Below are 25,960 nucleotides of genomic sequence, written 5' to 3' on the forward strand. Positions count from 1 at the left end.
ATTATAAATTTTTTGTCCCTTGAATCTATTGGGATGAGTGAATATTTGAAGAGGCAAAGAGGTGCCTTGTGTTGTTACATGTGGTGGTGCCAGAGTGGTGGTAGCACTAAGTGTATGTGTTGAGATGAATTTGAATTTCTTTTTTTGTTGTTGTTAATTTTGATTCTCAAATTCTCCTCTTTTTAATGATTTTGTAATGGTTATGATCATTTATAAGATGATAATTTTGTTTTAATGAGGTTATGTTGCTTGTTATTTTATGTTCTTCCCAGGAGAGAAACCACTAAGGATTGTTTGCTCCACACCTCTTCTAAGCTTTAGGGGATGGATCTCCGTTCTTTGCTCCACACCTCTTCTTTTTTTCCCCTCCTTTTTCTCTTCCTTCCCTTTTTATTTATACTATGAGTATATGTGGAGGGTTGGTGGGCTTCAACCCATCTTCGACCTCAGCATCTTATTTGTGTCCTAATATCTTCCTAAAAATCTTAACAAAAGGGAAAATAGTAGTAATAACACCCGACAACATCTTAAACCATGCATTTATTATAGCATTATTTCTATTATCCAAAATCGGGGATGTTATGATTGTAATACCAAAAGGATAAAAATGTAGTTAAAATACGTTAGCATACATGCTAAGAAACATGTCAACTGTCACGTCATCGACACGCCATCATATTGTGTTATGCCAGAAAATTTTGTTAAATATTTAACGAAAGACTGATAGAGGAATAAAAATTGTTATATTACGATACCTGTAAAAACCTAATTTGCACCATGGATGCTTATGGGACAAAAATTGTACAATAATACCAAGGAACTAAAAGTGTAATTAAATCTAAAATATATTACATGCATCTTGTTCTTTATTTTAATATTTATTATATTATATTAACACTTGTAACTTACTTAAGGTTTAATTATTGACTTGGTCCAAGTTTTACTTTTAAAAATCTCATTTTGGTCCCCGACATTTAAAAATAATTAATGCCATTAATGGGTACTAATATGACACTAATTTGACACTAGCATGTTGTTGACATGTGTTACACTTTACACTTTATAGCAACTTTCATGTTTCTAAGTGTATTGTGCAACAATCATCATCCTTGCAAGAAGTGTCAACACAAATTGTCCCTCACAAGCTAGCTCGTCTTGTCCAAAAAAACACTTCTAAATTTTGCAATCTCAAAAACTATTTGACTTAGGGTCAATGAGAATTAAGTGTTAATAGGAACTAAAACATAAAAAAATTGCTTGTATAGAGACTAAAACGAGTAGTCTTACGATACAACACATGTCAATGTCACGTAATCCATTGTTGACTATGTTATAAGTTTTTTAATGGTAACAATCAAAATAAAACAAAAAGTGTTTGTATAAACACTAAAAGAGGTGGTTTTGAAGTGTAGGAATTAAAAGGTAAAATTTATGAACTATAGAGACCAAAGTGTAAAATTGGTGAAAGTATAGTACTAAAAGTGTAACACATGTACATGTTACTACCAGATTAGCACCCATTAATATATAGTGTTAAGCTTTTTTTAACAAATGAGATTGATATACAATGTTAAGTTTAAGATAAAATTGAAAGTACTTGTATAAGGACTAAAACAAATAACTTTTAAGTGTAAGAATTAAAAGATAAAGTTTATACAACTATAAAAATCAAATGACTAATTAAACTATACTTAATTAATTATATTTTTATTTCTAATAATCAAAACTTATTATTGGTTACAAAAAATACCATATAGTTTATTAATTGTTGTTAATTTCCAACATATTTTAATTTTAATATACATTTATATGCTTGTACTTAATTAGATGTACACATATATTTGCTGCACCTAGCTCAAATAATTTTAATTAATAAGACCCCGTCCCTTTTGTCGACATTACCACAGTTTTGGAAATATAATTATGTCTAATCTAAGTAGCTTTGGTTTATGATTCATGAGTGTGGTCATGATTCTAAAGCATTTTTATTGTAATCGTATGCTGACAATTTAGGTTGAAGTTCATACAGGAGTGGATAATATGGCAATGCCTGGTTTATATCATCAATCTGTTCACCGGTTCACTGTAGGTATATTATAGGTGTTGAAGTGACAAATGTATCTGATGTGAAGAAGTTTCACAGTGAGTAAGGACATGTGCTTGAAGTTAAAAATATTATGTGTATTTTAATGTAAATTTAATGGATAAAAATAAAAGTAAAGATCATGATCTTTTGATAAAATTATTTATGCCTCAAAAATATTTTTTTACTTGAAAATAAAACATGCACTAAGTATAAGTAGGTTAAACAACTTAATTATAAGTGGTAATTTAGAATCTTGGAATATTAGATGTGGTAAGTTTACTTCTGTAGTTTATTATTGTAGCTTATTGATGGAGATTTTCTTAGGATTTTAGTTCCCTACTATTTTCCCAACAGAAAATATCTCTATATATAGATTAGGTATCTAAATATCTAAATTATATATACTAAACGAAGGTTTGTGAAAAGTCAACTAATATCCAACCATAAAATCCTGAACAAGTTGAATAATATTTTTATTTTGTCATCATAGTATACATGATAAAATAATATATCATATATATATATATATATATATATATATATATATATATATATATATATATATATGTTGTATACCATAGGATTTCCAAAGCCTATTATATTTACTACTCATTTGTCAATCTATAGTTTCCGGCGAGATATAGAATTAAAATTATGTCACTATCTTTTAACGCTTATCTTAATTTTAGATGACGTAGCACTTTCATCAAATATATATTTGGCAATTGCCCGTATTTCCTTTAGATGGACATGCACAGGGGTCTGAATACGAAACTTGTATAGGGTTATTTGATGAAACATAATTTAACCTTCCTCTTAACTCTTAAGGATATCTGCCTACCTGGAGAAGGGGGAAATAAGAAGAAAAAAGTGAGAAAATGATAAATATATCATATGATATTAGAATTTGTTCAAAGGTAAAGCAACAAAACTAAAACTCACAGAAATTTTATTTGTTCTTAGATTTTATAAAACAAAAAAGTCTTATATGTGCACAAAAATTACATATATTGACAAAGAAGGCTCAACATATAACCTTTATTTAAACTAATAAATTTTTCTATTAAATTTATTTTAGATCTCATCTAATGTCGGATTAGCCCTGGTTGATATGATTACAAAGGAAGAAAGAGGCCGATAAAAAAAAAAAAAAGCAAAGGAAGAGAAAGATAGAAAAAATATATAAAAAATAAGTATAAAAAATTAAAATTATTACTTAATAATATAAGTCGCAAGTATGTACATACGGTATTGAGGTAACAGTACATGATTCTATGTAAGTTCCAAATTAAAATAACCCAAATTTAGCAACATAGGTTATATATGGGGTGGTCATTAGGTATCTGTGCTGGAGTTTTTGTCTTGTTAATTTCTTTTCATTTGGACTTTCTAGCAGCAATAAAAATTCTCTATCTCAAAGTCAAAACAGAAATGCACTTAATCGTTTGATTTTACTAAGTGATCCTAGATTATTATCTACTTCACAGTTCCTATTAATCTTTACTTGTTACTATACGTAATTAAGTGTTATGAATTTTTTCCTTTAAATTAAAAAATTTAAACATATGTCACATAAAAATTGATCAAGATCATGGACAAGCGATAGTCTAGGATAACCTAATAGAGGGACCGCAAATGACATGTTAGTGTACTATTGTGAGGATACTCAAAGTGTTTTAAATAGAATTCTAGAAACATCTAGCCCTTAGATAATGTTTGATTGCTTTCATCTTAAGTGTATTTAAGATGAAAATTTTAAAAAATAATTTGATTACTTTAATTCAATTTTTTTTTATTTTTACTTTCATATTCTTTTCATTTCTTATACCAAACATATCTTTAGTTATGCTAAATTAAGTGGAATGAGATGAGTTCACAAGGAGCTTGAATCATAAGTTCTTCAGCTTCATGTTCATGATTGGAAAAGGGGTTCATGATCTTTCCTTCCCACACTCTATATATGGGCTAATTATGCATATATAGATGGCAGGCATCAGTTAAAGTCAACTTAATGATTGAAGCACCTGCTGTTTACAATATATGATGATTAAAAAAAGGTAGTTATAAGGTTACTAAGCAATTCTTCACATGCATAATCTATCTTATAAAACGTAAAATAATATATTGGGGGAATCTTTCTTCAATGAGATGATAATATTTTTTATGAATTTGAAGGTACAATTATTGAGCTTCTTTATTTAATAGTACTTAATTTGCACCCTATTGTTATTATTTGGGGCAAATTATACTTTCCTTTAAATTATTTTGTTTTATTCTTATATTTTTTCAGCAATTTTTTTCCTCATGATAGTATTGGTATAAAATTTGTTGGAGACCGTAAACACACAAGATAAATATTTATCTTTGAATATAATTTATTTGATATCCAAGAATCGATCAAAATTTAAATTCTGAACCATTTTGTTAACAGACACAAGTTACTAATAATTGTGTAAATTTTTATACAATAACAACAACATAGATTAAACTTAAATTTAGTACAAATTATTAAAACTCCTTCACCCCTAAATGAATCCTAGTAAATTAACACTTGATAATTTATTTCTTTATGCATATATAAAAGTTAAAAAGTCTGTTTATTGTAATTTGATATTATACAATATTACTTATAAGACACTTGCATATTTTAATCAAAGACTCAGATTTAATTTTCGACTTAAGCATGGAGTCATGACAAAAGGTAATACCTTTTAGTTAGATGCTAAATATTGAGATAAGCTTTTTTAAAATTGTAATATAGGTAATATTCTGTTGGTTTTATAGGCTGGGAAGCATGACAACAAGTTGGGGATGCAAGTAGCTCCATTGAGTTATCTTGCTCCGTATGAGACCAAAGAATTAAGTCAAGAACACCCAACTTAGGGTGAAGTTAAAATTTAATAATTCTTGAAAGGACCATAGTGAGTATGGGACAAAGCCACATGGGGTCCAGGTTATGTTTGCACAAAATGATTTTGTGACCATGCAAGACCAAAGCCACTTGTAAACCAAAAAGAAGAAATCCAACTTTGGTTTGGTCCTACTTGGAAGAAACAAACAAAAACAACAAATCACACTTGCCCAATTCCCACTTCCACTTGGATGTTGGATCAATTACTTGGACTTGGGCCACGCCGTGTGCCACTATTCTCCTCAGTTTTCACCCAAGCCCATTAAGTGTAAATATCTGCGTAGATTTCACCCACTGATAAAATATCTGAACGTCACCATGGCCACGTGTACAAACATTTTGCTGCCAAAAATATCCCTGCACATAAAAAGAAGAGATCGAATATTCAAATTCGTAACTGAAAAAAAACCATTCCGTTAAATTTATTCTTTGAAGAAAAAAGCCCCCGGAGTCTAAATAAATAAATAAAACCTATAATTGAAAAGTCTAATTAATATTATTATTTTAAAAAATAAATGCTAAATTATACTTTTGATCTCTATCTTCTCATTTTACAAATTTTGTCGTTTTGTTTTTGTTTACGAATTTGATCTTTACTAACTGTGTAATTTCAATTCATCCGTGTTGATTTAACATCTAATAACAGAAGTTACATAAACGAAAAAAAAAAACCACGATAATAAGAAAGTAACAAGAAAAAAATTATGATTAAACCATTGTCAACATACTATTTTTTCAAGGGACATGATTACACTTTTTTAATCTCCATCAAAAATCTCTGATGGATTATTTTTAAGTAGAATTTTTTTAATCATATTTTTTTATCTATAAAAGAGAATCGAATCTAATATTATTACAACTAACGACTTATGGGCAGATATATGATACATAACTTGCAAAATGAAGGTGTGCTTATTTAGAAAATATAAAATTGATGGTTTTTTTTTTTTTTTGTTAAAGTAAAATGTATTCAGGTAATTTTTTCTTTATTTATATTGAAGAAACAAAATATCTGACATAGGAAGGATAAGTTAGTAAATAGATGAGTCTAGCTTACCTTATCGATATGCATTCTGATTCTCTGATTCATTCTCACCCCTCCTTTCTTGTGCATAAATATGACAGTGCACACTCACTCTGAATCCCCTCTTCTTCCATAAACCCTACTTCTACTTCCCTTTGTTCTCAAACCTTATCCCTTATCCTCCCAAAACCAAACCATGTCTACCTCCGCAGCTTCTCTCGCACTCCCAACCCTCACTCTCCGAACTCGACAACCTCTCTGTTCTCCCCAATGCTTCTCCTCGTCCCTCTCCCTCACCCCTAACTCCAAACCCATTTCCATTTCCGCCGTTTTCCTCAAAACAACGCTGTCGTCGTCGTCGCCGTTGTCGCTGTCGTCTCGCTTCGTTCCCCGTGTCTCTGTGTTGGAGCAGGAGGAGGACACCTTCGGCGACGGAGACGGCCCCAGCTTCTCCCGCGACCTTAAGCTCTTTGTCGGGAATCTCCCCTTCAGTGTCGACAGTGCGCGGCTCGCGGAGCTCTTCGAGAGTGCGGGGAATGTGGAGGTGGTTGAGGTGATGTTTCTGTTTTTGTTTGCAAGTTTGGTTTTTGATGGATTTTTTGGGTACCATATGGGGGGAATTGAAATGGGTCGTGATTTGTTTTTGTTGTCTTTTGCAGGTTATTTATGATAAGACTACTGGGAGGAGCAGGGGGTTTGGGTTTGTGACCATGTCTTCCGTTGAGGAAGCTGAAGCGGCTGCTAAGCAGTTCAATGGCTATGTGAGTTTATTGTAATTTGGTTTTGTTTAAAATTCTAGTTTTCCGTTTAGGGTTCGTTTTTTTTTTAATATTTTTTTTTGGAATTGTTGATGTTGAAAGGATTTGGGTTGGTTAAATTGAGTTGTGCGTGGGAGTTATGTTTTGAACGTGTTTTTTGGATAATTGATTGTGAAGTATAACAATAAGTATTGGGTATGTTTTTAAAAATCTAGTGTTTTACATGAAAATTAACAAAATTGATTTTGAAGTGACGGGATTTATGGTTGAATGTTTTTATTCTAAAAGCAAGTAATTAGTAAATCTCATTATAAATTTTTCAATTCAAAATTAATTATGGACTCAGAGTCAACTTTTCCACGTGAAACTAAACATACATGTAAAAATTTACTTAAAATAAGGTCAACTAGCAGTGTTTAACAGTGTTGGTTGTCAGAGATTGAGTTTATCTGATGCGAAATGTTGATATGTTTGTCATTGTCTGTTATGCTTGTCTTTGCATATTTGTTTATCACATCTAAGGAATTAATCTTTTGTAAATTCATAGGAACTTGATGGAAGATCATTGAGAGTGAATTCTGGACCACCTCCTGCTCGGAATGAGAGTGCTCCTCGGTTTAGAGGTGGTTCTTCTTTCGGTTCCAGAGGTGGTGGTCCTTCAGATAGTGAAAACCGTGTTCATGTAGGTAATCTTGCTTGGGGTGTTGACGATGTAGCACTTGAGTCTTTGTTCCGTGAACAAGGGAAGAAGGTCTTGGAAGCTAGGGTAATCTATGATAGGGAAAGTGGACGATCTAGAGGCTTTGGATTCGTGACTTTCGGTAGCCCTGATGAGGTCAAAAGTGCAATTCAGTCCTTAGATGGTGTGGTAAGCACATGTAAATGAGGCAGGACTTGTTCTTTTCTCAAAATTCACATGTCCTAGTTAGCTGGGCAGGAAATAATTGATAAGAAGCATTTCATATAATTGCTGTTTTATAAAAATCTTCCGTTATGCTTTCATCAGTGTTTGAAAATCTACATTTTGGAATTCAATCAATGAAAATATGTGTGTCATAAATAAACTGTTGTGTGTTTATGTATAATTGTGCAGACCTTGTTCTCTTTGACACCATCTTCAATTTTGTATTTAACCACCAAAATCTGATCATTTGATATTGGCTGCAGGACTTGAATGGCAGAGCTATACGAGTCTCATTAGCAGATTCCAAGCCCAAGCGGTTCTGAAGCTTTTCATCTATACCCGAGAGAGGATTTCGGTACCATTTCTTTGCCATATTTAATACATGTTGTGTTTTCTAATGCTATAACATCTTATATATACTTATAAATTTATGCATCGTGCGAAATGTTCTAAGCTTTTGATAATGTCTGACCTTAACAGGTAGTTGGGACTTGGGAGTTATACAGCTGCAAGATGTCATTGGCAATCAGTTTGGACAAGAAATACACTTACATGCATTGAGACTAGATGTACACACAGTTTCAATATCTGACAGAGGAGAATATATCAGTGTCTCTTGAAGTTTAAATGTATGTTCCAAATTTGATTGTTGTCATTTGTAACTGATTTGTAGTCCGTATTTTCACTATAGAAGTAGATGTCTCAAATATTTATTGGTTACCCCGTTCCAACATTGTTGTGGAAGAATTTTATAATTGCAATGTGCCTGGAAAATTATCTACCACAGATTTATCTTTTGGTTCAATTGTTTGGTGGAAAAGTTTATGTTGAGGACTTAAGGTAAATACAACCAAGAATTTGGTTATCGGTGAGGTATCGTCACAATTTGGTCTCTGGGGTTCCTTTTTTCCTTTTAAATTTTCTTCTACTAGGTTTCTATTGTATACGTGTGTATTGGCATTTTTTTTTTCATTCCTTTTTTATTAATGCTTACTTAACCCGTCAGCGTAGTGTTGCCGAACCAACTATTCATTTAGGGGAATATTTGATGTGTGGATATAATGGAGAACATAAAAATAGGGTTGCTTATGGTTGGGTTATTTGAATATCAATAACCAGTGTTTTTATGATAAAAACACTAGTTGTTGAATGTAGAGGGAGAGAATAAGTCACGGGTTTTTTTGGACTTCTCAGCCTTGAGAATTTTGCAAAATTCATGTGCCTTTCTCCAATGAGCTGCAAGAGTGTTCGGATTGTTTTTATACTTTTATTTTCTTCTGTTCTTCAAATATCATGTTAGACAAAATTGAATTAACATGTTATGTTTTGACTTTGACTGTGTCTTCACTTTAAAATAAGGTAGAACTAAGCATGTTTAAGTATCTGGAAGGGGCCTTCAAACTGCGTTTCGTGAATGCAAACCCAAACATGTACTAAGGAATAATAATTAGTATAGAATATAAGTTAAGATTTTAAAAAGGCTTAAATATGTTTAAGGTATTTGATAAAATGACTGGGTTGGTATCAAGTTTTCTTTTTTGTTTTAAATTTTTTATATATTAAAATTTTTGTTGAGTCTCTATCATTGGTTAATTGATGATACGTCACATTATTGACTTTTTTTAACATTATTAATGGTTATAATAATATCACTTTATCACTAAACTGATGATATATACTCTGTATCTCTGCTAGGCTTTGTCCTTCTGGGTTTGTGGTAATGACTTTCTGGTTTTACTTTTCTCCATTTCATTAACTATTTTCTGGTTCTTCTCGGCCAAGGTAAATTTCAATCTTCATTTTCATTTTTCTTCTTTATGGATGCCAAAACTCTGTTTTGAAAATTCAAGGTAAGTCCTTCTTTCTTTCCTTTTCTTATTTGCTATCCAGTTACTTAGCACTTGATAAAAAGCCTAAAAGTAACTAAATCATTTCTAAACAATATGCAGGCAAGGTCAACAATATAACTATTGACAAATGCACAAAGATTGGAGGTGTATTTGAGGTTTATGATCGGTCAATGCCTACTTATAGAGCAATTTTTTTTGGTTGTTTTTGGACATACACTTGTGTGTGTAGTTTTTTTTTGGAGTAAGATAGGTCACCTTACAATTACACAATTATCAAGAATTTTAAATAGAAGCATTGAATGTAGAAATAGAAAGAGGATAGAAAAAATGATACATTGGTAGTCAATTGCTACTTTCGAACGTGGTTGTATTCACCCTATTGATTTATTTGGTTTTGCTTTAAGTTTTAATTTTCAATGTCGCTCTGTTATGAGATTTTCAGCACTGTTTTTTCTTCATAAGTGGTTGATAAAAACATAAAACTGATTGTATCATTATTTTAAAATTTTTAATTTAAAAAAAAAAACATTTTAAAACAATTTTCTGAAAAATTATAAAGAATCGTCTTAAAAAGTCTACATTTTAAGATAATTTTTGTAAAAATCATCTTAAAATCCTCAATTTTTTTAAAAATAAACATTCTAAGATGATTTTGAATTGAAAAGATTTTTTAAGACGTTAGTTTCAAAAATAGATCAAAATCATTGTTAAATGTATCAGAAAACGTAATGGAACATAGTTTTTCCAATAGTGGTAGCTTATCATAATATTATCCTTTGATTGAATTCACTTTGGATAATGCTTTTAATCATACGCAATTTCTGATATGTTGCACTTTGATCTTCTAAAGGCATGGTCATTAATTTATGTATGCTTACCTTTTGGTGGACCTATTTTTGATTGCGTAGATGTTGTTTTTGGGGGATATGACATACTTGAGATTGATGCTTTTCACTTTCTTCCATGCTTCTTGATCAAGGGTTGTTCTTATAGTCACGACTCAAAGCAAATCAACCATTGAGGATCTTAAGTGTAGAAGACTTAAAATTTGCTTCTTGATTGTTTGTTGTCAATTAAATAAATTTTCAGAAGGGATTTTGCTCAAACAAATCCGACATAGAAAATTGTAATAAAAAAAGGAAATATAATTATTGAAACAAATATTAAGAAAAGAAAATAAATTTTAGTTGCATAATTCAAAATTTGTAATTAATGTTACCAAATTTGAAGGAAAATATCACCACATGTTAAAGAAATGAAGTGGGTGGTTTTTTTTCCCAATAGTGGAACTAGGTTTTCGATCGAACAGGAGATATGATGAAAAGATCTAGCATTTATAAATCAACAAAGAAAGCGTTGCAAACAGTTCATACAAAAAGCCCATCAATATCAACACCGACGCCAATGATGGAAAGTTTGAAGGTTGTACATAAGTTGGAGGCACTCATCATCGTCAAAGAAGTATGTATGAATAAAGTTTTTAAGTATATAGGCTTTGTAACGAACACCATGGTTAATGGCTTTCCACTAGCATAGTTGCATGCATGAAAGTCCCCATGTTTTATTTTCTCTTCAGCTAACGATGGTGCTCAGTGGTGGATCCAGAGAACATTGAGTTTGCAAGAAAAATTTATTTAAAAAAAATATGTTTTATTATTATCATACATATGAAAACAAATGACATAAATATTAAAATCAAGTGTAATGAGCTAAAAAGGGAATGAAATGTCCAAGTAACTAAATCATAAAAGTATCTAGTGAGTTAAAAAGAGAACAAAACTTCAGAAAAAAATTAGCTAATAAAAACAAAATTTGACAATGTTGAAAAAATAGAGGCAACATGTTTAAATTATAAAAATACGGGAGCAAAAAGATAAGAACAATAAGTATATACTTGGCTTTCCTCAAAGTCCGAGAGGATGTATCTATACTCCTATAATTAAGGTTATCAAACTCGAGAATTTACGCAGACTTGTGAGAGTTTTATAGACTTGACTCATAAACTCATAAGAGTCTACTTCATATAAAAATAATAACAAAATATCTATAAATAACATACTAATTAAATATTCCAACAATATAATAAAACAAAACAGTAAATCATAAAGTTTAAAATATTTAAATAACCAAGTCTGGTAATAATACATCACTACTAAATAATAACTTGTAGAGGTTATAGTAGTGATAGATCATTCTCATTGAGAGTTTGATGTTATTAGAGAATAAGAGTTTGGTATTATTAAAGGTGAGGATTTTGTATTTGAGAATAACATGAAGGTATGTTGAATGCTAAACAAAAAATAATAAAAAATGACTTATATTTTGGTTTAATTTTTTTAACTTGTTAACTCATTAACTCAGTAGTAAACTCGAGAGTTCATCAAATTTAGTTAGAGTTTAGAGTATACTAAAAAAAAAAAATTACTCAAGAGTCAACTCGCAAAAGATAAGTGAACTCGTAAACTCATAAAAGTTAACGAGTTAACTTGAGAGTTTGATAATCATGCCTACAATCGGATTTGTCACTTATGGCATTGTCACGTTTGTCCTTCCCAAACTACCACTAGAGCGGGTTTCTCATTTCACCTCAAGATGCCACTTATAGTATGAGAACATATAATATTGGGTGATTAGGCATCATTAATGTGTGATACTATCAGAGTTAGTAAAAGGGATGTCAACGAGGACCAAAAACTAACATTGGTTAAAGGAGAGATTAAGAACAAATATTATCATATATTTTAGGGATCAAAAAAGATGTTTAACTCTTATAACTTTTAAGTGAAATCATGAAGGTAAACCTTAAAAAGTGTACCCCTTCAAATTCTTACCTTTTATATTTGCTCTTTTATTTTGATTTTTATGGGTAAGGGGTTTTCTCCAAACATGCTAATTGTCGAATTCGCACAATTCAAAGGAGGCTTTTCCTTTAGAGGAGTGCTAGCTAGCAACATACTCTTTCTAACATACATTCCTTGAACTATTACTTAAAATTTATTAAAAATTATAAAATTATGAACGCTCATTAAATAACTAGTGTTAGAGACTTGCCAAATTTTATGATTTTATATTTCAATCAATAAAATGTATCCACAAATTTTTTTTTTCTTTCAGCTATCCACAAAATTTGTTTTTCTTTTACAACATTTCTCTTTCCTTTAATTGGAAAAGCAAAATAAAACAGTTAGCTTGAGTTTCCAAAGACAGTCCGCAATATCTTTCACTTTGTTTCAGCTCATAAATTGAAAATAAACCCATCAAACAAAATGGGCCAAACTCTTTTATAGGGCCACATTTTTTTTTTCTCTCTAGCTCCTTTATCGACCGAGACAACAAATCTAGCAGAACATTCAACTGTTACACCGAATAAACAATAGAAACAATATTTTTTTAAGAGACAAACAATATATTTAGTCTACCACCAATGAGTAATTGGTTCCAGGAGTGATTCTTAATTCACTTTAAGTAAGGTGTTGAGTCAAGTTTGGTATATAAAAAAATATTTTTTTTATTGAAAAAGCTAATTTCATGATGTTGTAGATGTTCTCAATTTGAATAAAATTATCTTATGAAGGGTAACTATAGTCTCTAAAAAGATATAATTAATCTACACCCTATATTAATAGTTTCTTTTAAAGAGAATACAGTGTTTCGAATATTTATTCGCTTGCTGTTGACATGTAAGTTGAACAAACGTCCACATTAGCCTACCCCATATGCAGTATACATGCATCGCCATGACTTTGCGAATATTCTTTTGGTACATTACATTGCGAATAATTTAATTTCACTGAATATTAGTATCTAAATATGTAAGAGTATCTAAATGAATCTATGGAATCCATATTACCACTCTACCGTTTCTTTTTCTATTTATTTATTTAATTAATTTGGAGGGTCCTAAGTACTTCCCATCATTATAAATTTAAATAGCACATAATATATTGTTGCTTTAACTTTAACTAAGTATATTATTTTATATTCATTGGGCAGTGAGGGAAGAAACAATTCCACTTTTTTCTGTGTTTTAAAATAATCCAAAAAGATTTGATCGAATTGAATGGGTGGGAAATGAAAAGGAAAAATAACAAAAACAGGAGATGCCTTTAAATATTAATGCTGTTTTGAAGTGCCATGCCCTAAATTGTGTTCACCGGCGCCGCCGGTGGCCAGTTTGGTGGTCATGCCCCACCTGTGGTATACGACCGACAAAGCAACCGGCCTAAGATTCTATTCCATTATTTAATTCAATAATGGTATATTATTATAGTAAACTAACGCCATCAAAGTTGGATAGTGGAATTTGCTAGGAGGATTAAAGTTGAATATTCGTTATTAGTTTTAGAATAGGCTGATTTAATGATGTTAAAAAAATAATACGTAAATATTATTATAAGTATTTGTTAAGTCTAGATTTTTATTAATTTTAATTTGAGATCCAACTCACTTAATTTTTTTTAATATAAATAATGATTGTAAACAAGTGGAATATGAACCTGTCTAATATGATTCTGGTAGTTCTTATAATCTTCCTCTCCCACGGGGGAAGGAGATTAATACTGTAGTTATATCTTATCCAAATCGGATACAGCTCTGACCATAGTGTGATACAATTTAAATATTTAAAGAGTTACCCTTTTCTTCAATACCAAATAAGAACACCCGTACGTACAAGAACTTTATATGAAAGGTTCGTGAAATGCATGATCGTTCGTTTAATTTGTTTTCTAGCTAGTTTGGTTATGATTATAATTGTGCATTGCAGATTAATGCATGTTTCTGTTATTTTAGAAGAAATATTGTACTTACCTCAAAAGGTTGCCCTAATTGTTAAGATTAAAGTTAACATTGTGCTTGCATTTGGAAGAATTAATTCTTAATACATTAGATAAGGTGAGAGATAGTCCTTATGTACTTTAGTCTCAATCTCAATTGATCCAAATCGAAATGCGATCTTAAGATTTTATAATGAGTGGTTTATAATGGTTTGGGTGAGCAGTTATAGATTCAGTTTTATAAAATTAATTTTAGTTAAATTAAATTGAAGTAGAGTAATTTATATTTAACCAAGTGTAAGTTTTCTGATATTTGAGATTTTCTTATGGATAAATAAAAAAGAATAATTTATATTTAATTTTTTTAAAAATAATTTTGTAGTAAAATTCAATACTACATAAAATTTCATCGTGGTACAAAAGTTATATTTTTAATATATCATCAATGTATAGTTTTCATAATGTCATTGCATTACATATTATCCATATCATTAAAGAATCTTTAATTGATTTTCTCAAGTAACTTATATTTTGCACTGAAAGTCTAAAACTAATCTAAATTTAACAAAAAAACTGTTCGTACAGCTATAGGGATTTTTTTTTCTTATCGCTAAAAATAAATATTATTAAAATATTTAAAATTTTACATAATGGAAACATAAATGGATTCTACAAAAGGTTGCGTTATTTATCAAGAATAATAAAATGCACGAGTTACATAACACTTACAGAAAAATCTAAGCTGTGAAAGAAAACAATTAGAGGAACAGAAATTATGAATTTTGTATTCATATCATTCAAATGATTCAATATTACTATTTTACATAATATCTTTTTGCACCTTACTTTTTGTCCCTATACATATGTTTGAACATATAGATTTAAAAATATATTTCTTTGTTTTATTATTAAAAGAAGTACAAATCTGTGTAAGAAAAAATGTTAAAAAAGAGAAGAAAATCCGAAATCTTATTGATGTATATAAATATATGCATAAAAAAAATCCAACTCAATTAATTAAATATGATAGGGGAGGGTTGATATAAATTCTCTTGTACCCACGTTGGATTCCTTTTGAGAAACCTGTTTCATTTCGTCCTTCATGTCTTCAACCATTCTCATTTACAACTCATGAGGCTGGCCCACCATTCCTTGCAGGCCCATCCCTATCTTATCATAAGGAGTGGCCCACAAACCAAGCCCGTAACAAACAAAACGTTGGACGACAAAGTCAACCACTGTAATTATAGTAAATCAAGAATGCAAAAAAGATAAGGACAATTTGTAATACTAAATTACTAATAGCTAAAGTATATTCTCTAATGTGTAAACCACATGTGCTTTAAGTGTCTTTATCACCCTAATGTTTGGACAATCGGTCACAGATCCGTGCTAATTGGACTCACTAATAATATAAGTAGCGTGGGTGGGTAACTTTGGTTGTGTTCCCATCAGACATAAGAAAGTCTGGTTTTGTTGTGTGCTTTAAGCATCTAAAAGTCACTTATCCAACGTGCTTTTCAAACACATGCACATGATAAAAGATAGATTCTCAAATGCGTGTCTCCCTCATAAAACAACCACCTACTGTTTTCGCTTCCGGCCTAAAATAATTACATTTCTTAATAAAATTTCTGAATTATAACTATTTTTTTATCATGATATTGATATAAAATATAACTAGTTCTATTGATGAATAATTTTTGACAAAGAATCTGATTGACCACATCTGCTGAGTCTTTTTTATCATATTTTTTCTATTCACAAGATTCAAATTGGATGTCTTACTTAAAAGACGTGTTTGGTTTAAGAGATCGAGATCCCGGTCAGAAATTTTATCTAGGCATGAGATGAGTTGGTTTGGGAAGGTTTCCTTCAATGGTGACTATGGCAGCGCCAAACAAGAATCCTGGTGGTGATATCGAACTTGCAATCACTTCGACACTAAGTTAATATAGGAATTAGGTGGAGGGAAGAATGGATTTAAAGTTAGTTACATAATGGATCTTTATGCTTTTATACCATATGTTTAGGCAGAAAAAAAAGTTACTTAGCTGTGAGTGATGCTCTTTAGCTATTATTGCTTACGACGTATGCTTCTTCTCTCTGGGTCACATATGAAACGTTAATTTTTTATCTCTGCTATTGAACATCCTTGAAGCCCATTCCGAGTATTGTACCCATGAATGTCGTCTTAATTTCTCGATGATTGGGTCTTCGAAATGTCATTTCGATTTATTCATTGTTAGGTTATTTTTAGAATAAGATCGAATCCAAAATCAGTTAAATCAATGAATTGTTGCTTATTGGATTATGAAGTACTACTATTTGAATTGTGTAAGTGTGTGTTTGTTTTAATCAGTTGAAATTCTAATTTGACGGTTGACTTTGAACATTCAATATGGAAGGTATTGATTTTCAACAAAAATCAATTATGCTGTGGTAAGTTTTTTTTCCACTCAATTTTAATGTAAGATCAATTGAATTTGTTGAAGATTTACTTCCATAATTGATATCAACTTTTATTATTAGACATGTTTCTTCACACATTATTAATGAATATGATGTGTTAAATGTAATTTTTTTTAATTTTTTTATATTAATTAATATGACGTTATCAACTAATAAAAAAGATAAGAAATTAAAAATATAATTTACCAATAAAATTTACACACAATCTCTTAATCACGTAAGAAGTTATATGAATGCCACATAATTAATTAACATTATTATTTGATAGTAGGTAATAAATTAAAACTACTAAAAAATTATAAAGATTAAAAATAGTAAAAATTATTATTTTTAGATTAAAGGTGAATTTTGATAAAAAAAAAAAGAATTAAACGAACTATTAAAAATAACATATTTAGCTTTTATTCTATTTTTCTTAATTATGATATCTCTCCATCAAAAGTCAAGAACTAATCATTAAAATATTAAAATCTATTTAAGAAATTAACTTCTTATAACAAATATTTTTGTATCTTGATCACAACTATGTTAATATTTTTATTTCATATATTGATTGACATTCGTACTTAATTGAATAACTATTTTTGTAGATTCGATTTTTTTGTGTGTTTGTGACAAGCAAACATTGAAGTTGAAGGATGCTTTGCCGCTTTGAGTTGCTAGAAATAACTGAGCATGTAAAAGCGTGTGAGTGAGAAAATATTAAAATAAAACAAACACTAATAAATTTGCTTCTCTTCCACCTTCTCGTACAAAAATGAAAGACAAAACAGAAAGGCCGGTAATTTAGTCTATGTGATTATGAGGTGGTGAGGCATAAGAACAATAGAGTAAACCTACCACTAGTTGATATAATTTTTTTTTATTGTTACAAATAAAATAAATAAATTTTAAAAGAGAAAATAAATGTAAAAAAAAATTAAAATATTCTCGTCGAAGAAATTTTTTTAAAAACATTTTCTTTAAAAAATAATTCCTAAAAATGTTTTGATTCAAAGTCCAAGATAGCTATTCTAATTCTTATATATTAATGTTTGTAAAATTTATTTTAGTTCATCTTTATGAAATATTTTTATTGATATTGAAGATTAAAATATCAATATTTTTGTAAAATCAGAAATTAAAGTATGATATTTACAAGATACAATCTTCAGGATCCTGGATCCGTGAGTGAAGATAAAAGTAATGTTTTTTTTTTTTACCTGTTTTCCTTGTTAGTGGTAGGTACCCATAGAAATGAACATTTATTGAATCCCCAGTTAACACTTTCTTCTGATACTCTCACGTGAGGAGATCTTATTTTTATTTTCTTGAAAATGACACGCTTCACCCTTCTGTTTCTTTTTGTTATTATTTTCTCTTTGTGGTTTTGTGTTGTTGCTTTGACCACCCGATTGGTTTCGGTCCAAGTAGTTGGTACTGGGTGGATAGATCATAGATACCTAATGGTATAATATAAACATAAATGCTCTTAGATACGAGACAATATGAGATATACTACAAGATGGTTCCTTTGTTCATGAATCTTGGAGGAAGTATGTATTATGTGTTCAAGACAATTTAGGTTCACTGCTTTAAATATATATTTTTAATTAAAATTTGAATTTGAAGCAAATTATTCATTCTATTAAATTTATAATGGAGTAAAGACATTCGAAAGGTACCCTTAAAAATCGGTTCATGAGGGAGTGATCTACCCAATTATATAATTATCAAGTTTGTTAAAACTTCGATGTGAGACTATTCTTAACACGCTCCCTCGAACCAGGACTCATCACCACAAAACGAGGACTGACAATACCTACCAGACAGAATATGATTTATCAAGTTTGTTAAACATTCGATGTAGAACTATTCTCAAAATTCTTATCCTATAATATGAGAATAAAAAAAGAAATTGGGTTTCTATTATTATAGATGAATTTCGAAAAGCGAACAATAGGTGCCAATGGCTTTAGATCATGACAGCGGAACAGCATTCAAAGGATGGTGGGACTGCAATAGCCAATAACAAATCCCTTTTTTCTTTCCTTTTTTGGTAAAATAGCATAACCTCCTTTTATTTTTAACACCTAAATTTATTTTTCTTTAGAATTTTATGAGAAAAAGGATCAACATATTGATAAATCATAATATGTTCTCGTTGCACCATTTTCTTTATCAGCAAAAAGAGTATTTTATTAAGAAAGAAGATAAGGGTACAAGGACAAGGAGTACCCAACCTTGCATAAAAATGTTATCCTCTGACCCAATCAATTTATAATCGAATCAATTTTCACCTGAATTATTATTTTTTTAAATAATTTGATTATTTGAAATTAAAATTGAACCGATTAAATGATTTAAAATTAGTTTAATTTTATTTTTTTATCAAATTAATTTTTACACACTCCTAATTCTATCATTTAATTAAATGACTTAGTTAGAATGTATGTATTTGGTGAAAAGTTTGAACCTTGCATACAATCTCTATAGTATTTTGTGGGACAGCAAATGAGAGAAAACTATTTTCTATCTAATTACTATAATTTTCCTATAATTGTGAACACTAAACAATCAAATGAGCAAAGACTCCTCATTGAACACTGATACGTAGTTTGGTTGGGGGAGAAATGAGGGAAGGGGAGGAATATTTATAAATTTGTGTTGTTTGACTCAATTTTGAAGAAGGAAGGAGAATAGAAAGGAAGAAAGTCTCTTTTCATTCAAATTTTGTTTCCCTCCAATATTCAAGAATTTAGAAAGGAAAGGAGAAAAATTAAATCACTAAGCATAATGACTGAAATATTCATACTTATATTTTAAAATTTAAAATTATAAAATATAAAAGTAAATTATTTTTAAACACCTCTTGTGAACTAAACAAGAAAAATTAATTTATCTCTCCTTTTCTTTTCTTGATCAAACAAAATATCTAATCAAAATTCTTATCATTACTTTCCTTTCATACTCTTCATCTCCTTTTCCTCCCTTCCTTTGAACCAAACAATAATGTAACAAGGATCATTCACATCAAAATTCTAAGAGCAAATACTTATTCTAATAATTAAATACCCTAATATTGATTTACATAATTACTAATATTTAGTAATCTATTTTTTTAATAATTCAATAATGTTAATTGAAAAAAAAAGAAAATTCAACATTTTCTCATTTGGATAACATTAATTTAATTATTAGAGACAAAAATGACCACTATAATGATACATCAATCATGATAAAAAAAACTCACATTAAGTTTATAATTATCCAAATAAACCTTAAAATTATAAAAAAATTTATATCTTATATAAACTAATAACCTACATGCAGTAAACTTGTATTTTGTATACAAGATAGATAAAATAAAAGTACAACTAAATAAGAAAAATATGCAATTTTAACAAATAGTCCAAACATCTTAAAATTATTGTAGTAAAATTGATCTCATCAAATACATAACCTATAATGATGATGATTACATATGTTTTTAGTTTCTAAATGTAAATGTTGCAAATTAGGATTTCAGCACTTAAAAAACTGTTGGTTTTGTTCCTCATAAATTTATTATTTTTTAAACGGCCATTGTTAATATTTAATAATGACATGGTGTGCTATTAAACATATTTTGCCAATAACTACTTTTACATGAACCCTGATACAATATATTTAAATTTATGTCACGTCATTACTAAATAGTAATAATAATAATTTATAATTTTTAAAAAATACTAAAACTAAACTTTTGTCATATTTACATAAATTAAAATCATATTTAAGTCTAATAATAATAATCACAACAATGAATATATATGATTTAACTCAAAACATAAACTAAATTGATGAGTTGCATATCATTTCATCAGTAAGTGAATTTACCGGCATGCACTCTATGATAATGTATTTAATTTGAGTATAAAACTCTTGAAATTTCTTTTTAACAAACAATTACTCCATCTGAATCTCAATATAAGACATTTATAAGAGAATTGCATAAATAAATAAAATAGTTATATTAGTTAACTTTATTTGATTTTTAAAAAAATGCTACAATGTATTAATTTTACTCTTATTAATCATCAATAACTTGTTATGAATGAAATGAAGATATTAAATTATTCTATAAATTATGCACGCATTAGAAAAATAATTAAATTCCTTAAAAAAAACTCAATATCATAAAGTTTGATTTTGATTCAATTGTTAAAACCTCTGTAAAAAATTTTAAGTCTTAAAATAAAATTTCACTTTCAAGATCATAAGAGTTATCTTGTTTTAAAAATATTTTAATTTTTAGTTTTTTTTTGTGTTCCTACTTTATTCCTTTTTACATTTTGCAACCCACCAAAATAAAAACAGTTCTTCAAACCCACATTGCCATTGTTGCATTATAACACATTATATACTTTACTTATTCATCGTATGGGGCATGATGTTTATATTCTGACGGAAAGAATGAGAAATATAATTTTGATTTGGTATATAGTGCATAAATATTTTAAACAGAAAAAAGTTATATATTGATGGTGTAAAATATTTTACATAACTATCCAATAAATTTATTGACTTACTTTTAAAATAATTATTTTAAAATAATTTAAATAATAATTATAATTAAATAATAAAGTAAAACTGTTTTACATTTATCAGTATATAAACATCAAATTCTATTTTAAAATATATAAATTTATATTATAAAATTTGTTTATAACCGAATGCTGGAATATAATTTATTTATCATACATCTAAAATGTAATTTACATGTTTAAAAATATTTATCATTATAAATTTTAAATATATAAAACAAAAATATTAATGTTACAAGTTACACGTACTAAAATAGCAGTATACTTCAGAAATAAAACTCTTTTCAGATAACATATAGAAAAAGCCTTCCTATATAAATCCAAAATTTCACAAACAAGTACGCGAGGAAATAAAAAAACTTGCACGTTCCAAAAAAAAATGAAATAAAAAAAAAACAGTTAATAAAAACAGTCGACAACTCATAATCGAAGTCGACCACTCATAATCGAATTCCTCTGGGTTTCTCGACAACAATTGAACACCATCGTCATCCTACATAGTTAAAATACACACACAACACAAACCTCTGCCTCTGCTTTACTTTGCTTCTCTCCACAGTGACTCACTCACACACCTAAAACGATTCTTTTCACACCCCCAACAACAAGATTATTGATGGGTATACTGTACGACGACGTAGTGATCATAAGCCCGCCAGAAAAAGATGGCGACCCAACTCTCCTCACTGTCAATTGCCCCGACAAAACCGGTCTGGGTTGCGATTTGTGTCGCATCATACTGTTCTTCGGCCTCAACATACTCAGAGGAGGTAACCAACCAACCCATCATCATATCAATTTAACCTAATCATCTCTTGTTTTAATTAGAATTTGAAGCTTATTCTTTTTTTTTTTTTTTTGCTGCATGTACAATGAAGATGTGTCGACGGATGGGAAATGGTGCTACATAGTTTTCTGGGTGGTTGGGAAACAGAGGACGAGGTGGAGTTTGTTGAAGAAGAGGCTCATTGAGGCGTGCCCTTCTTTCTCCTCTGCCTCTGGAATCTCTTATTATCGATCTGACCTGCAGCCGTCGAAGCCTTCTGATGTCTTTCTTTTGAATTTCTGTTGTCACGATCGGAAGGGCCTGTTGCATGGTAATTTTGGATGCTTTACTTTGCGAATCATCCAACTCATGAGTTATTATCATTCTGTAATCTGTATGTGTGTGTTAGCTTGCTTTTGTTGATAGGTTTTAGAATTTTTTTTTTTTTTATCGGCAAATTTTAGCTTTTGTTAGAAACTTATTTTTGTTAGCAGAGGGGATTGAATTGAACCTGCGACCTTTTCCCTTCTTGCCTTCTCCCTTAACCATCCAACCCACCTTATATTTCTAGGATTTAGAGTCTAGACACTTAATGGAAAGCTGTTTAAATTGCAGTCACCCTTAGCCTGTCTTAATTGGTACCAATCAGAGTTGGTTGCCAATGTCTCAAAAAGGGCTACCTACTACCCTATTAAATGCTTGAGTGAAGCGCAGCTGTCGGGATATTGACTATTAGGGGATTGAGATCCCATGTCGACTAAAGATAAGGGCTAAGTAGTGCATATAAAGCTTGGGCAATCATCACTGCACAAGTCATTTTTTTGGGGTTGAATTAGGCTTTAGTCCGAATTTTAAGAACACCATTGGTTGGTCTAAGACTATGTTATTGTTTGATAACTTTTCTTTATTGCTTCTAGGGTAAATTAGACTAGTTTCCCTTAATTGTTTTCACATTACACCCCTCTTACCCAAGAAACACATTACATTATGTACCCATATGCAATCTCAAGAAACCTGAACGAGTTTTAGTGTAATTTGTTCTTGTTTCTTTATAGGTTAAGAATCAATACTTTGGGGCTTCATGATATGATGATGGTTTTGAAATTTTAATTTCTCCAACTTCTAGTGTTACTCCCCCAAACCCCTTTGTCTTAACTTTGTTTGGGGAGTGGTATATGGACCATAGGGTTTGGTTTGATTGTTGTGAAAATCATGCAAAGAGGAAAATGAAACTGGCTGTCTTAAACAGCCATCGATGTCATATTCTAAAATGCATTCTGAATTCTGATTCTAAAGCTTCATTGTGTACTATTCACAATGCATATACTATACCTGTTCTGCATTTTGCCTCCCTTCATGGATATATTGATTGGAAGTTATCTGATTTTATGTGATTGTTGCTCTGTGACATTGATGTTGTGTGGATTTGGTAGACAGAACAAAATGACTGAATGTCTTAATAATGGTAGCAGATGTTACTGAGGTTCTTTGTGAGCTAGAACTTACTATAAAGAAAGTGAAGGTATCTACTACACCTGATGGCAAAGTGATAGATCTGTTTTTCATCACAGATACCAGGTTTATATTTGCTTTCCTGTAATTCTTAGTTTATTTCTGTTGAAACTTCTTGATCTATTGATTAAGACTGCAGATGAATTGGAATGCAAATTGATTTTGAATGGAAATGTACAGTGTCTGAGTTGAAAAAAACATGTAGTCACTTGTGAAATTATGTGCAGAACTATTGTCATCTTGATGGTCATCCTATTTGTTTCTGTTAAAAAATATTTTTGAGTTTGTTCAGGGAAATGCGCTAATACTCCAAGATCAAGTTTTTTGAATAGCTGACATGTTTCATTAGAGAATGTTGCAATGTGTTTGATGAGAATGGAAGTTGCTTTGCTGATGTACAAATGCCCATTTGATGACAATTCCATCTCCTTGGTGGGTTTACTAATGTAGTTTACTCCTTATTTCACATCTGTATCAGGGAACTTCTACATACAAAGAAGCGAAAGGACGAAACAATTGAATACTTAACCGAGATTATGGGAGATGCCATCATTTCTATTGACATTGAATTGGTTGGCCCTGAAATTACAGCTTGTTCCCAGGCTCCTCCATTCCTTCCAACTGCAATCACAGAAGATGTCTTTGATTTGGAATTGCCTGATTTGGCTCGAGGTGGAACTCTCAGATCAGATTATGTTTCTATCACGATGGACAACTTGCTTAGTCCTGCTCACACTCTTGTCCAAATTATGTGCCAGGACCACAAAGGTCTTCTTTATGACATCATGAGAACTCTGAAGGACTATAACATTCAGGTATTGAAATTTGAAATCTAGATAATACTATATTTGTTAAAGTTAATTTTATGCTGCTATAAATTGGAGTGTCATCAGAAAAGAAAAAAAAAGAAGCTAAAACTGGTAAGCCTATAAACTTCATTTCATCTCAAATTTGCAGTTTTCGTACATGAATACCTCATAATGAATTATCACTTTCCTTCTACTCATGCTGATTTGTATTTGTTTTTCAAAGCTTCTTGAACACTGGCATACATATACTTAGTCATCTTCAGTATCCTAAGGGTATAACCTTATTTGTCATTCACCCAGATTTCTTATGGGCGTTTCACTGCAAAACCTAGAGGAAAATGTGAGATTGACTTGTTCATCATGCAAGCAGATGGCAAGAAGATAGTTGACCCCAACAAGCAGAATTCTTTGTCATCACGCCTTAGAATGGAATTACTTCGACCACTCAGAGTAGCCATTGTGAGTAGGGGCCCTGATACCGAGCTTTTGGTATCAAATCCGGTGGAATTATCTGGCAAGGGCCGGCCTCTTGTTTTTTATGATATCACTCTTGCTCTCAAAATGCTTGACACTTGCATCTTTTTGGTAATCACTGAGATCTGCTTAATATGCTTCCTACTATTTAGTGAAGTCATAATATGATTTTGCACAATATCATATCTTCTCACTTTCTTGAATCATGTTTGGTTGCTCATTAGCAGAAGACAGTTTTACCAGATTTCACATACTTTTGTTTTCTGCTCTAGCAACTTGATACATTTGTGTTCGCTTGCTATTCATAATTTGTTCTCTATCTTGTTTTTCAACAGACAATGTGTTTATATTGTGGTTAATTGTTGTAACAGGCTAAAATTGGGAGACACTTGATCGGAGATCGTGAGTGGGAGGTATATAGAATCTTGCTTGATGAAGGGGAGGGGTTATCTGTTCCACGGAACAAGGTTGAGGAGGGAGTTTGGAAAATGCTGATGGGTTGGGAGTAATGCATGGTTGCTATCATGGCATCATACCCTTTAGGTGAACCTCTCTACCTGTGTACAGATAACATGGTCTAATATCATATAGTTTACTGTTATTAGGAGTAATTGTGAAATATGTAGTGTGCAAAAATGGTAGTCTTTGCCACGCTATACTTTTGAGCTTTTGTAATTCTAACTTAATGTATATAAATGAGAAAGCAGTAACAAGTAGAACATTATGGAGGAGGGGGGTTTTGCTTAGAGCTTTTTTTTACTATAAATGAAATGAAATATTGTAAAGTGATTAGTATAACCACTTCTTTCCTGTTCCGGTAGCAATAATAAACCTCTAACCTTAACTTCAGCACTTTTGGTCCTGCATTTTTCAATTTTTAATTTTTCATAGTGCACTCACTCAATTTGGTTGAAAATGAAGAGTGACAACTTATAGAGATATTATCTGACTTAAATATGATTGATTGTTGTAAAAAATACTTGTAGTATGTACCAACAAATAAAAGCAGTAGAGCAAATTTTTTTTCCTAAGTCAGAAATCATGGGTGTCTCTC

General features: G+C 30.3%; 2 protein-coding genes across 2 annotated transcripts; both read left to right on the top strand.

The window, feature by feature from the left end:
• Nucleotides 1-6,105: 6,105 nt before the first annotated feature.
• On the top strand, nucleotides 6,106-8,548 carry LOC114381494 (29 kDa ribonucleoprotein A, chloroplastic-like). The gene is made up of 5 exons (XM_028340765.1): nucleotides 6,106-6,574; nucleotides 6,681-6,782; nucleotides 7,327-7,647; nucleotides 7,947-8,038; nucleotides 8,164-8,548. The coding sequence occupies exons 1-4, from the start codon at nucleotides 6,218-6,220 to the stop codon at nucleotides 8,004-8,006; spliced, it is 840 nt and encodes a 279-aa protein (XP_028196566.1). The 5' UTR covers nucleotides 6,106-6,217; the 3' UTR covers nucleotides 8,007-8,038; nucleotides 8,164-8,548.
• A 13,207-nt stretch (nucleotides 8,549-21,755) lies between these two features.
• LOC114382746 (ACT domain-containing protein ACR10-like) lies at nucleotides 21,756-25,755 on the top strand. The gene is made up of 6 exons (XM_028342339.1): nucleotides 21,756-22,115; nucleotides 22,224-22,442; nucleotides 23,584-23,689; nucleotides 24,102-24,438; nucleotides 24,733-25,017; nucleotides 25,278-25,755. Exons 1-6 carry the CDS (start codon nucleotides 21,962-21,964, stop codon nucleotides 25,413-25,415), a joined length of 1,239 nt encoding a protein of 412 aa, XP_028198140.1. The 5' UTR covers nucleotides 21,756-21,961; the 3' UTR covers nucleotides 25,416-25,755.
• Nucleotides 25,756-25,960: the final 205 nt, after the last annotated feature.

This window comes from Glycine soja, chromosome 13, assembly GCF_004193775.1.
Source record: "Glycine soja cultivar W05 chromosome 13, ASM419377v2, whole genome shotgun sequence".
Lineage (NCBI taxonomy): Eukaryota > Viridiplantae > Streptophyta > Magnoliopsida > Fabales > Fabaceae > Glycine > Glycine soja.